The sequence below is a fragment of the Cervus canadensis genome, chromosome 5 (assembly GCF_019320065.1).
Source record: "Cervus canadensis isolate Bull #8, Minnesota chromosome 5, ASM1932006v1, whole genome shotgun sequence".
NCBI lineage: Eukaryota > Metazoa > Chordata > Mammalia > Artiodactyla > Cervidae > Cervus > Cervus canadensis.
Window position 1 is genome coordinate 19,900,267 of NC_057390.1, and position 14,362 is coordinate 19,914,628.

The following is a 14,362-nucleotide window of genomic DNA, read 5'->3' on the forward strand; positions in this document are numbered from 1 at the left end:
ACAGAGTGAAGTAAGCCAGAAAGATAAAGATCATTACAACATACTAACACATATATATGGAATTTAGAAAGATGGTAATGATAACCCTATATGCAAAACAGAAAAAGAGACACAGATGTACAGAACAGACTTTTGGACTCTGTGGGAGAAGGCGAGGGTGGGATGTTTCGAGAGAACAGCATGTATATTATCTATAGTGAAACAGATCACCAGCCCAGGTTGGATGCATGAGACAAGTGCTCGGGCCTGGTGCACTGGGAAGACCCAGAGGAATCGGGTGGAGAGGGAGGTGGGAGGGGGGATCAGGATGGGGAATATATGTAACTCCATGGCTGATTCATGTCAATGTATGACAAACCCCACTGCAATGTTGTGAAGTAATTAGCCTCCAACTAATAAAAATAAATGAAAAATAAATAAATAAATAAAAAATAATAATGAGATGCTTAGATGTCTTTTTTTTTTTTTGGTCATATGACCAAATGGTGAACTTGAACCCCTGCACTGGGAGCATGAAATCTTAATCACTGGACAGAAAGGGGAAAAAAAAAAGTCAATGGCTTGTGTTTTCACTCACCTTAAAGTGTTTTTTGATGAAAAGATATTTTTAATACAGTTGAATTATTAATCCTTGATTTTATTGTTTATGTTTTTCATGTCTTATTTAGGAAATCTTCTCCTACCTAAAGAAATAAACATATTCTATTTTTAAAAAAATAGAAATAATGAGATCATGCCATATGTCATTGTGGATGCATGCATAAGGGAACACTTGTACACAGCTAATGGGAGTGTGGGCTGGCATTCTACAGAACATGCTTACAGCACTTACATTATGTAGACAGAAATCTGCTTGTCCAGCATCTCTAATCATGGGTATGGTATGCACGGCAAATTTTTTATAAGTTGGCAAGGGAACACATACAAGGATGTTCCTTGAAGTTGGGGATACATGGGTTTGGGGGCCATCTAGGTGTCCGTTCTCAAGAAAGTGGCTACAGAAAACGTGATGGATGAATACCACGGAATCTTAGGTAGCAGTTAAACCATGAGATCAGACAGAAATGGGTCTTTAAATGATGTGCTAAGAGAAGATTGAGCAACAGGATAAGATAGGAACAGCATTCACACAAACACATGTCTACCTTAAAAACACATGTATACTTTCCAGGTGGCACTAGTGGTAAAGAACCTGCCTGCCAATGCAGGACACTTAAAAGACTCGAGGTCAATCCCTGGATCAGGAAGATTCCCTGGAGAAGGGCATGGCAACCCACTCCAGTATTCTTGCCTTGGAAATTCCATGGGCAGAGGAGCCTGGCGGGCTACAGTCCACAGGATCGCACAGAGTTGGGCACTACTGAAGCGACTTAGCATGCACACACGTATACAAAACAATCACACACATTTTGTTGGGACACATACAAACAAAAAAAATTCATATTAAACAGTACTGAGATGGAAAGGAAAAGAAACAAAAGTAGGTGCCTAGGAATAAAAGCAGAATTAAACATTTTTTAAAGAAGCTGGAAGATTTTTCAGTCTGGTATAGAGATTCTGAGCCCTGACCAGCAGGCTTCTCAGGGGCTGTTAAGTATGTGCGGGAATATTGCATAATTTGTATAATATGTTGTTGTTTATTTAGCATAATATATTTAATTAGTTTATTTAGTCTTTCTATCACTTAAAGGGATCTCAAGCAGTCCAAAACCAATTCCAGTCGCTCCATCCACACTCTTCAAAAGCAGGCTTCCTGTTAACATGCCTCTCATTCATGCCTCGGTTTTGCACACTTTCTCTGGCTGGAGAGTCTCGCTATGCTATTGAATCCTATTCAATGTCTCTGAGAGCAGGAAAGGTTCTGGTTGGTCATAAGAGCCAACATGGAGTGTGGTGCACTCCTCCACTCCTATCAGGGAGAGTTCTCAAATCAGGCCACTTCACAATCCAACCTATGGATCAACTTCAGGCAAAAAATCCTGACCACAGATTACAGGAAAGAAGTTTTAATATTAGTAAACAAAATATGACCGCCCCCTTCCCCTTTTTAAAATTTTCTTGCTTGAGGAAGCTTCTTTTAGAAGGGAGGATTGTTGTGAGTCTTCTTGGCACAAGATACTGTCAGTGTGGCATGTGGCTGAGAAAAAGGAGGAGCAGTGCTGGTGAAAATCCAGGATCACAGGGACAGAAAAATGAACAGATTGGCTTGTACACCCAAACACGGGCGAGATGGGAAGTGGCAAGCTCTCCTGTTGAAAGATAGTGAGCTCTTGGGTCAGTTCGTCTCCAGGGAACCTCTGCACACTGACAGTTTTCAACATAGAAGTTTGGCCCATGACGTTACTGTCTCCCTCACACCACATTTTAGTTTCATTTTTTCTCCTTATACTTGGCTCTCGTTGAAAAGTGTCACTGAAGACCACATAGCCTGTGTGTGAGTAAATCAAGGCTCAACAAACAAACTTGCTATTTACCTACAGCTGTGTCTACCTGTTTAAGCTAGATTATTTTCCTCTGATCATCCCCATTAAAAATAACTGCTTCCAGGGGCTTCCCTAGTGGACCAGTGGTTACGAACCCACCTTCCAATGCAAGGGATACTGGTTCAATCCCTGGTTGGGGAACTAAGACTCTACGTGCTGCAGGGCAACTAAGCCGGTGCGCCATGACAAAAGAAGCCAGCGCACCTCAACTAGAGAGAGCCGGTGCACCACTATGGAGATCCAGAGCAGCCAAAGGAAAAAACACGTTAAAAATAATTGCTTCCAAATATTTTTGAATATATTAATTTCTTTTCTTTCTCTTCCCTTCTGTGAGAATTATAATAGATCAAAACTTGAGAGCAGAGTATGTGACTCACTAAACCAAAATAAGGGCGAGTTAACAGCCAAAACTTCTGTAGCACTTGTGCAGAAAAACTGACTTTGAAGTCACAGAAACAGTCTCTATGAGTTTGCAAGAGCCATGCCTATTTTATGTCCAAAACTGTATTCATTTCCCACCCTGCATTCTAGTCTTATACTCTACCAGATTGATTAGGTGGAATACAACTCTGCTTGACATTGTTGCAAACACCTGACCCCAATCACAACTTTGTTAAAGACATTTTTTTTCCTATGAAAATATTTATCTCACTTGTCCTGAAACTTCAGGACAATTTCCATGATTCTAGATGAATATATCTGGAAAGCAAGCAAGTATTCTCTTAAACCAATTTCTAACCATATCTTTGGGCTGCTAAAGTGAAAGAATCAATGACATTGTGTGCAATTATACTTCATAATTACTTTTCCTGACTTCACAATAATGGGAGTTAAAGTCTGAAAGAAATAAGGGGCCTTGACACTGCAGGACCCTGCCATCTGTGAGGGTGGGGCAGGGAAAGCCTGGAGAACCCCAGCAGGGCCCTGGGAAGTCAAGTCTTTACCAGGTAAAAAAGTCGGCAGAAAAATATTTTCACATAGTATATTACAGAAAACTCTCATCTATTCTATTTTATTGGACATTAATTGCATGTATTAAATAAGGCACATGTCCCTTATAAAATGAATGAATGGATGTTTACCACCTAAATTAAAAACAAAAGCTTTCATGTCAAAAGAAAACAAAATGAATGAAATACTCAAGGAAAAGGACTGGTGTGCTGCTGAAGGGGAAAAAACGCACTGTATTTTTTACATGAAGCAAAAATACAAGGTCAGAGTCTTAAAATCTCAATCTATTCAACCTCTCAAAATCAGAAATTAATTCCTACTTTGCCAGGTGTTTGCCATTAAAATTTAACTGCTGAGTTGGTTCTTATAAATTCAAAATTCTTATCATATATGTAGGATTTTAAAAAATAAAGTGAATATTGTAACAAAATAGAAACAGACTGATGGATACAGAGAACAAACTAGTGGTTACCAGTGGGAAGTGGGAAAAGGGTCCAAAATAGGGGTTGGGGATTAAGAGGTGCAAATTACTATGTATAAAATAAATAAGCTACAAGGGTATATTGTACAACATAGGGAATATAGCTATTATTTTGTAATAACTTAAAATGGAGCAGAATCTATAAAAATATTGAATCTATGAACTATGCTATATTCCTGAAACTTATATAAGATTGTAATAGACTATATTTCAATTAAAAAATAGAGACAGAACAAAAATTTGGTAGGGAACTGGATGTGGAAAGCCTATTAAAAAGAAAAATGCAAAATGGCCAAAGAAAATATTTACAATGCAATATTTTAAGTCAAGCACTTATAAATAGTAGTTAAAATGAATAAACACATTAGGCTGTATTTGCTACAACATAAAGTAAAACGTCCTGACAAGATTATGAAAGTGATTTTTATTATTTTGGCAGTGGTGTCCTATTATAGGTAATTACAGATATAGAATTTTTAAAATGTGGTATGTCAAACAAATGCTGTGTCCCCACAAATCTATTTCATTACAACCAAGTATTTTAGTTGCTGTGTACAGATGGAAAGCATACATGATAAAATACAAAAGCAAGAAAAGGTTAAATAAGAGGTTATCCTTGAATTATAAACATCTACTAAAGTATACCTTTGATTATACAGTTGTGTCATAGCTAAAAAGCATACAAATCCATACATAATGCTATGCAACTATTTGATCTAATATAGATCTAACAGGAAAGTGTTAAGGCAGTAATAGCATTTCACAGGTAAAGGCTAAGTTCTGAGACATAAAAGCTTTTACATAATCCACAAAACAAACCTGAGACATCTTCCTCTTGTTTTGAAAAAAAAAGAAAAGCAATTTTCTTACTGAGTCAAAGCTTTAATATATAAATGAAGCATTTAATAAACAATATATTTAACTATTGCAATAACCTGGAGTAGACGTTCTGACTAAAATGGTGACCAGCAAATACATTCTTTCTCTGAAATAAAATTAGATTTTTCTGATTGAGCCTGTAACCTGATTACAGCAGCCCTCAAATTTGGTTATTTTTATTTGTCTGTTTTTGGTTTTGCTTTCCTTCCTTGAACTGGGTTACAAACATATTAAATAAACCAGGAAATCTCCCAGCACTCACCTCACTGTCTTCTTTGTAAACCCGGCTCTCTCATCACTGAAAGCGCCAGATGAATTGAGCCTACATACATAAAAACAGATCACAGCGCATCTGGGTCTGGTTGACTTAACGAGGCATCCAGATTGGTACACGATTACTTTTGCTGCCACAAGTCTCTCATAGTAAGTGGGCTAGGGCAGCCCCAAATTACAGTCTCAGCCCTGCTCAGGGCACAGGGAAGGGTAGATATCAATGTTTTGGAATAGCCAATGCCAAAAAAATTGAAACGTATTGGGTAAGCCTGATTTCTACTGTTGACTTTGGGGCCTTTAAAAACACTGGCACAGATTTTTTCATATTCAAGAGATACATCTGTGAGATTTTATTAATTAAAATTATATAAAATGTTTATTAATAAGAATTCCAAATTTTAATAGTGCTGCTATACTGTGGATTTTTAAAAATCTATGTGGGATTCAACACTAGCCCATGAAACACTTTTTTTTCTAAATATTCATATTACAAATTAATTAATTTCTGAATGAGTGGGAGAATGTTTAGCCATCTTTCTTCCTTTTTGTGTTTTTCACTCCTTTCTCTTACCCCCGCACCGCCCCCTGCACACAAAATAATCATACACTCTTTCTTTTGTAATTTTGATTAAAAAGATTCCAAAAAGCTTAGTGAAATATAACAAGCAGTAAGCTTTTAGGACACTTCACAACTTCCTTTGTACATTTATGAGCAATGAAAGTTAAAACTCCAAACTTCACTTTGTACTTTTGCGACCTTCCATCACTTTTTGAAAAAAGGTTTTCAGGTTATTTACATAAACTGAACATATATATTTTGTTCAAGCTTTAGGTCTTCACAGTTACCAAAGTGACCTCCTGCTTAAGATCACTAGGTCGTCTTAAATAGCACAGCAGACCTGACTGGCACCACTGAAATCCAATGCAATCCTCGAAACAACCTCCCAAGACTATTTCTGACTTTCCAAAACACAAACACCGCTGCTATCTAAAAAAATTATTTAAAAGGAAAACTAGGTCCATTATAATGGGACTTCTCCACCATGTTATTTAATAAAGAACATCAAGATATTTCATGTGATTTTTCACTGTTCACCAGGCAGACACAGATTCAGTCTCCCTGCCTTCCACAGGCTAATGGCCAGATTTCCAGTAACTTCCTGGAACCCAATAATCAGAATGGCTTTAAAATTAAATTAAAATTTTAAGCATGACAAGAGTTTAGAAGTATAACATATGAACTAAATCAGCTTGGGAAAGATATTCTGTATTGTGAATATAAGTTTAATAAACGTGCTGTAAAGTGATAAGGAACACATCTTTCAGATCCAATTTTGAGATTTTTCAATTCAAATTTCCAATGAGAGAAGAGACTTTGCTTCAACTTGGTTTCCATGATGTCCAAAACAGATAGTTGATTTAATCAAGCTCATACTATGTATTTGAATCAAAACTGCTTAAATTGGTTGTACTTTTCTAGCTGCTGTGACATTATAAAAGACATTGTTCAACTTTTCTTTGACCAAAATAACTAATACCATTTAATGATAAAATAACTAATACATATTGGTACTGAATAATTATGTAATATATATATATACACCTTGAACACTATTTGGTGATTTTTTTTTTAAACCTATGAGATTTATTGAAGTCAGTATGTTATAATCACAAATTTTAAAAGTTTAGCTGAGCTGGTAAATTTTTTTTCCTCATAATTGAAATTCTGTACTTTAGTAACCAAACAAGGTATGTCTTCAGCTTGGAATTTTTTACAATTTAACAATTTATAGTTTAAAATTCATGAAATCACTGAATCCCACTACAGTTGATCTCCTTCTGAGCAAATAACTTTATGACTCATCCCATAAAGTAAGAGGAAGCACATCAGTGGGCAAAAAAGATAAATCCACCCATAGATATTAGAGCCTAACTAAGCTATTTTATTGAAAAAGTGAGAAGGGAATTTCTGGTCTTTATTTTTTCCCTTATTACCCCAAATCACATCTTACACTGAAATTATTCATCTTTGCATATTCAACAATATTTCCTAAAACTGCTTAACACAATTTTCTATAGAGCATGCAGAACATAATCTTGGATCTCACCCTGCAAGGCATGGTTACTGAAATGCCTTTTTATTAGGTAGTTCTGTGTATATGTATATGTGTGTTTTAACTCCAAAGAAAGCTCCCTCAAGAAATTATTATTAGCAACATTCAATATACCTAAAAAAATTCTTTGGGCCCTTAAGCTCTTTCACTCAAAACATCTCCTGGAGCCCCTACACAGCCCAGGGCTCGTGAGGTACTATTCTGAAGACACGTGTGCAAAGCACATCATCTGTGGGTCTGTTGGTTTACGCTCATTTTAGAGACTCATTGAGAAAGTGGCACGGAGGAGCTAAGGGGAAAAAAAAAATCCCTGTAATTTTACTCCCATCTCCCAACTTGCATACTTATAAAATTTCTGCTTGCCTCTGGCTTCTCACTGGCACTCTTTCTCCGCTTGTAACTTTTGGACAGCACTATCAAGGAGCTCCATAGACTCTCTGAGAGTCACATTGATTTTAAATGACTTGGGTTTAATGGTCAGGCCGTAATTAAAATCCACTTTCGAAGGCTCGTCTGGATTGGCCCTGAAATTGCACTGGTGAGCCAGGATGGAGATGAAGAGAAACAGCTGCATCTTAGAAATCTCTTCCCCAATGCACCGCCGTTTGCCCACAGAAAAAATCATCACGCTGCCCGCCAAGTCCTTGTTGATGAGGCCATCCTTGTCCAAGAATCGGGTTGGGTCAAAGTCCTCTGGGTTCGACCACTTCACCGGGTCATGATTCACAGACCACTGGTTAACAAACACTACCGTGTCCTTGGGGATGTGGTAGCCCAAGACGGAAGCACTAGCTGTGGTGGCATGCGGAATGGTGACGGGCACAAAGCTGGAGAAGCGCATGGCTTCATAGAGAAAGGCCATGACATAGGGCAAGTGGGGCTGGTCCTCCAGGGTGGGCAGCCGGTGCCTGCCCACCACTTGATCCAGTTCTGCCTGTATCCGCGCCTGCACTTCCGAATACCTGTTTGGTGTTAATGGCAGAGAGAGAAAATCAATGAGGAACACTGATCCTTCTTTCATCTAGAAAGCCCATTACAATTTATTTTTATACCACCGTTCTTTAAACTGGCTATCTGAATCAGTAATTGAATTAACATTTCCAGAAAAAAAAAATCTAAAACAGTTTCCTAATTTATCACTACATTACAAGATGGAGTATAACTGTTATATTTTCTGTAATAAGTCTCACACAGCTCAAACTCTCTTTCCCATCGTAAGTCAAAAAAGGGTCTAAGTTTTCTCAGCCTGAAAAAGCATGACAAGGATAAGAACGACTTCTCTCCACTGGATACAGCAGGAAGTGCCGGAGACATACAATACTTTTTAGGAACTCATGAAAACTCATTTCTTTTAAAATCAGAAGAATAAAAGCTTTTAGGCCAATGAAAATGTTTTATAACTTTAACATGCTAATCTTTATACCAATGTAGTCATAAAATTTAATTTAAAAAATTTTGTAGAGTAATGCATCTACAAAGGCAAAAGCACTTGGGTCCCACAAAAATTAAAATGTAACCCTGAAAGTGAATTCTTTTTTTCTTCATCTCCTGAGACAATTCCAAAGAACACAATATTCTCATTTTATACAAAGATCATTGGTATCCTGATAGATAAAGGTACATATCTTCTAACTTTAAAAGCAAATCCCTAATGTTCATGAGATTACGGTACAGACTGTAATATTTATTCACTGTTGCCGATAAAACTAGTACAATCCTTTTGGAAAACAAAATCTTATTACAAAGCAAGATCTATAAGGGTAACTCCTCCCCTCTTTTAAAAGCCAGTGATCCATGTCTGGAAATTTATTTTCAGGAAATAACTTAGCAGGTACAAAAAAAGTAACCATACTAGCTAAAATTTTAAATATAGCTGAAACATTAAAATATAGCAGAAACATTTAAAATAGCTCACTCTTTAAAGAAATGTTTAAACAAACATGAGAAATGATTGTATATAATGATCTGTTACTATGGCAAAATATTATATAGCCATAAAAATTACTAAAATTATGTAGTAAAAATGACTAAAAGTTTAAAAGACAGGGAAATGGCCACTATATAAGTAGAAATGTAAGAAGTAAAAAAAATGTGTAATTATTGTGACTTTGAAAAAAAATTTAAGTGTGCCTGTGATGACATTATGGGTGATTTTTCCAAGGTTTGCAAACTTTTTTCATAAAGGGCCAGATAGTAAATATTTTAGGCTTTGTGGATCAAACCCTCTTACCTCCCAGCTTGTGCTATGAGGTGGAAGCAGCTATAGACAATACATAAATGAATGGGCGTAGTTGTATTTCTATAAGTTACATAAAAAATAAGAAATGCAATCTGCCAACCCCATCATATTGTCTTTTCACTAGAAAGAGGAACTTTTCATCAGCTAAAGTGAATTGAAAGTGACCCCCAAATTGTTTTATTCCCTTTTGCTGCCCAATTGGAGTACACGGAAAACGATTTACAATTTGGTTTCTGGTTAAAAAAAAAGAAAGAAAGGCAGTTTCAAAAGATAACATGCTCATCTAGGGAAGCAAAGGATTTATTGATCCCATTTTGGAATTGTCTTCTTCCTGATCTATTACTGACTCTCATGATACGATTTCTGCCCCTCCTCCATATGTGTTTCCATGATATTAATACTGAAAAGTGATTTTAAATATGCACTCCCCCCCCAATTGTGAAAGCAGTGTCTAAGGAAATACGGGATTCTGATGCAGTGGATTCTAACAAAAGAAGTTGTTTTTATTTTCCAGCTTCCCCTACCTGTGCGCCAGATTACATAACCAGGATTTCTGGTCTCTCAAAGCAATCAAGACTTGGCTTGAATGAGACATTTGCCCCTGGTGTAAGGATGCCAGATAAAATACCGGCCGCCCATGTAAATCAACGGCTCATCTTTTAATATAACTATGATCTATGTAAAATTTATGTTATATTTGCTTGATCTGGGGATACCGGAGACATGTTTAATTCGTGCGTGTACAAATTTAGCAGAGGCCCGCGGCTGGGGACCAGCTAACCCAGCCGAGCCCAGGGATCCGAGAGGTTAGCAGGTGCCTCCCAGATACTCAGCTTCCCTTTCTATAACAGATGCAGCTCAGCGTTCGCTAAAGTTACGGCTTCTCCTATTCTTTACACCTCTACGCCTAGAGCGGCGGTTTTATGCGCCCAGCACAATCCGCTGGTTTCTGGTCGCTTTCCTAAGGCTTTGGATTATCGGTCCTTGAGGCTCCGCCGCCGAACACTAGCTATGTCGCGATACAAAGCCTTTAAAGGGCGGTTGGCTTTTGGCTGCGGGGCCAGGCGGCCTCCAGTCAGCGCTGAAGACCAGCCGAGCCGATTAGGCGTGCTTACTTAACATATTTTTTTTTACTACGCTGCCCTTTCCTTCGGAACGTTTCCAATTTTGCTTCTCCGTGCCAATGTGGGAGATCGGGGGATGATCTTGGGCACTTAATCTTGCTATTCCAAGTGGTTTCACATAAATTTATTCCCCCTCGAAGCGGTGAGCTACAAGATCAGCGACGCCAGCCGTCCCGGCACGGTTGGGTGGAGCGTGCACAACGCATCCCGGCCAGCACACTGCCTTCCAGAGTCGCGCTTTCTGGACTTGGTCTCAGCTTTGAGAGGGGGGAACCTGCAGCGAAACCCCAAACCCTCCTTGAGCGCTAGTCGCGACCTCAGCACATTCTAATTCCACTCCACCTTTTACAGAGGGAAGGAGGAAGGCTGACCCAAGCCTCGTGGAGGCTTTACCTGGTGAAGAGAACGAGCAGCCACTGCAGCGCGGTGGAGAGAGTATCCTGGCTGGCGCCGAAGATGTCTGTGACCGTGGCGGGCACGTAGTCTACGTCCAGGCGCGGGCCACCATCGCCAGAGTCAGCCCCCGCAGAGTGGATGAAAGCGTCCATCATGTCGCGGGGGGCGGCCCCGGGCCGGAGGCTTTCGCGGTGCCTCAGGAACTTGTCTAGGACGAAGTTGCTGAAGTTGCGATTGAGCTGCTCGAATTCACGGAAGGCAGTGCGCACCGGGTTAGGGAAGCGCTGCAGCCAGGGCAGCACGTCCACCAGGCTGCCCGCGCCCACAGTGCGCCCAAACTCCTCGTTGTGGCTGAGCAATTCGCGGAACTCGGCGTCGTCGTGGCTGTAGCGGCAGCCGAAGCACACGGCGCTCATGACGTTGGCCACGGCCACCAGGGTCAGCGGCCGCGGGTCTAGGAAGGCGCCGCCCGCGCTGCGGCGCACCAGCAGCTCTACCAACTCCCGCGCCTCGCCTACCACGTGGCCCTCGAGGACCCGGCGGCCGCGCGGCTGGCGCGTGGAGAAGGCTCGCATCGTGCTGTGCGCCGCGCGCCGCTGCGCCTTCCAGCTCTCCGAGTACTGGCCGAAAGCCAGGCTGCGGCCACCCGACACCACGCGGAAAGAGGGGAAGGGCGGCCGGTCGGCGAAGGCCGCGCTCTGGTGCACTAGCGCTTGGCGGATGGCGCGCTCGCCGTTCAGCACCACCACCCGGCAGCTGCCGAGACGGATCTGGAAGACGTCGCCGTAGCGCCGCGCCAGGCGTGCGAACAAGAGGTGCGGCGCCGAGCCCATTGATGCCGCATTTCCGATCAGCGGCCAAGCAAAGGGACCCGGGGGCTCGGAGCCCGGCTGCCGCCGCCGCCGCTGCCTTAACAGCCACTGGCCCACGTGCACTGCGGCCAGTACCGAGAGCAGCAGAAGGAGCATGGTCTGCTGGGCCGACAGAAGGGTCGGCGACAGATGATCGTCCGGGCTGAGGCCGGTGGCCATGCTGGGGAGAGAAGGGCGAAGGCGTGACACTCAGGTAGGCAGAGAAAGAAGAGGGCGCCCCAAGCTCCTGCCCACCTGCCTCGGGCTACCGCGCACTGTTGGGTAGGCAGGAGGTAGCACGTACGTCAGTTCAGAGCTAGCTCACCGAAGAAGCAGTTAAACACGCCTCTTGCCATCCCAAACCCATTCCCCCAAAGCGAGGGGAAGGGTCGTGTTTCCGCCTCTCTATGACCGGATTCCCCAGACCCCGCCCCAGCCGCATAACGGTTCCTGTAATTCAAGTACAACACAGCGGGCATCAAGGTGTGGCGCTCAGTTCCCTCTAAGTGCCTACCACCCCGGCCCCTGCGACCCCCGCCACTTCTGATCTGCGAGAACCCACGCATCACAAGAGGCCGCAGGAAGGCGGCTCAGCTGACACTGACCTGCCAGGAGGCGCGGTTTCCAGCAGCGCCAGACGGCCGGCTCGGAGAGCGGACTGGGGCCCTTGTGGGGTTCAAGACCGCACTCTCAGTGTCTCCAGAAAATCGGAGGCCGGCCCTGGACACCTGTTGCCAGCTCTGGGAACTTCAGCGCCCACTCTGGAGTCTCTAGGGGTCGTCAGAGCCCGGGGCGCTCGGACTGGGATAGGGGTGCAGAAAGGAGTTTTCTTTGCCGAGCCTCGCTGCACCTGAGCCTCGGCAAAGTCAGGGTTTTCTCAACGCGTGCGAGTTGCGATTGAGGGTCGATGAATGGAGTCAACTGCCAGCCCTCACGCCCCCCGCAAGGCTCTGACAGCTGGCGTCGCAGAGGCGTGGTCGGCTTGCACAGTCACTCTGGAGAGTAAAACGCGCCATCCCGCCTCTCTCTTTTTTAAGGTCTGTGAGTGGGGAGGAGGCAGCCGGACCTGGAGAGGGCGGGGCTTGCAGGGGGAGGCGGGGCGCCCTGGAACAGGCCTCTCGGACTACGACTGGGGTCGCCGCGCGCTGGTGGTCACGCGAGGCAGTCCCGGCGCACCCCGACGGCCTTGGAGCAGTAGCTGGTGGCTTTCCTGGAAGCGGCGGCGAGAACTTTTCGTTTCCCCCAAATCACTCTTCCTCACAGCCACTCCCGATCGAGGCCGCAGTTTCTCTGGACGCGCGCTCGGGACACCACCTGAGCGCCACTCCTGCGCTCTCGATGGGAGCGCGCTCCACGCCCCGAGCGCACAACCTCTCTACCCTCTCCTTGGCCTGGGCTTCCTTCCCCGAGAGAAAATCGCTCGAGATCCTCGGGCGCCCTAACCAGGAAAGGAAACCTGTCAGCTTGGAAAAGAAACTCGGTTGTGGTGAAGGTTTTGCCTTACTGCTTTATTTGTATTTTATTTTAACGTTCTCGCAAGCATATCGACCCATCAGGTCAGGCCCTTTGGCGCGCAAAGTTCTCCTTCCACCTTGGGCGGCGAGATCAAGAAACCCTGAAGGACACAGCTCCCCCGCCCCAGGACCCCGACTTCCTTGGCATACAAAGGCCAGAGCTGGCGCGCCGCAGCTGCCTGGAGGTTTCCCGCGTAGAAACTCCTCCAGGTGGCGCCGCCCACTGGAGGGCGCGGGGCAAAGCTGGCCGCGTCGGAGACCCGGGGCGCCCGGCGGAGAGCCAAGCTGGGACGAACCCTGCGGAGAGCAGGGGAGGGAGGGCGCTCCGAAGATTCCTGGAGCTGGGGGTTGGGAGGAGGAGGAGGCCAATCTCCGAGCGCCTGCGAACTTTATTGGGTTGAAAAGTTTCTTCTGCTGTCGCCTCCCCCTTGCGTGCGGAGCTGTGCCTTGCGTGCGCTGCTTCTGGAAAGTCGGCTCTAGTCATATCCCTCGGCGCTTCTCACGGCACCTGACACGCGGAGGCGGCGGCGGGGGCGGTGGCCGAGGGCGGGATGCCGACCGCCACCACCCTCCGCGGCGCACGCACAGCCGCACCCTCCCGGGCCACCACTCTAAGGCCGGGTCTGGGCGCGCGCGCGCGCGCGGTCTGAACGGACGCGCCTGCCCAAGGGGAAGCCCCACGGCGCAGCACCCTTTCCAGCCGGCTGGTACAAAGTATTTTAAAGACCCTGGAGAGAAAAGATCTTTTCCCAAAGGTTGGGGAAAGGGCGAGCCCGGGGGATGAATGGTAGTTATTCAGGTAGGAAGTGTGCTTCCGAGCCTCGGGGGTTATCAAGAGTAAGTAAAGAAGTTGGGCGCTTACCAAGTAACAGCCGTGGGCTTTGAGGTTTACCGGCGCTGCGAATCTACTGTGTGCCAGTCTACAGATGAGGAAACGGGTTCAGAAAGGTTATATGATTTACCCAAGTTCACACGCATACATTTACAATCATACGATATAATCTTAAATGATTTATTTTTCCAAGTAAGTGATTAAAGTGCTTCCCTGGGCTAAGTG

At 44.1% G+C, this 14,362-nt stretch overlaps 1 protein-coding gene across 1 annotated transcript; it reads right to left on the minus strand.

Moving 5' to 3' along the window:
* Positions 1-4,319: 4,319 nt before the first annotated feature.
* Positions 4,320-12,350, minus strand: LOC122441577 (cytochrome P450 1B1). Its single transcript, XM_043468355.1, has 2 exons — positions 10,938-12,350; positions 4,320-8,143 (listed from the first exon to the last, which is right to left on the minus strand). The coding sequence occupies exons 1-2, from the start codon at positions 11,969-11,971 to the stop codon at positions 7,555-7,557; spliced, it is 1,623 nt and encodes a 540-aa protein (XP_043324290.1). The 5' UTR covers positions 11,972-12,350; the 3' UTR covers positions 4,320-7,554.
* Between the last annotated feature and the right edge of the window lie 2,012 nt (positions 12,351-14,362).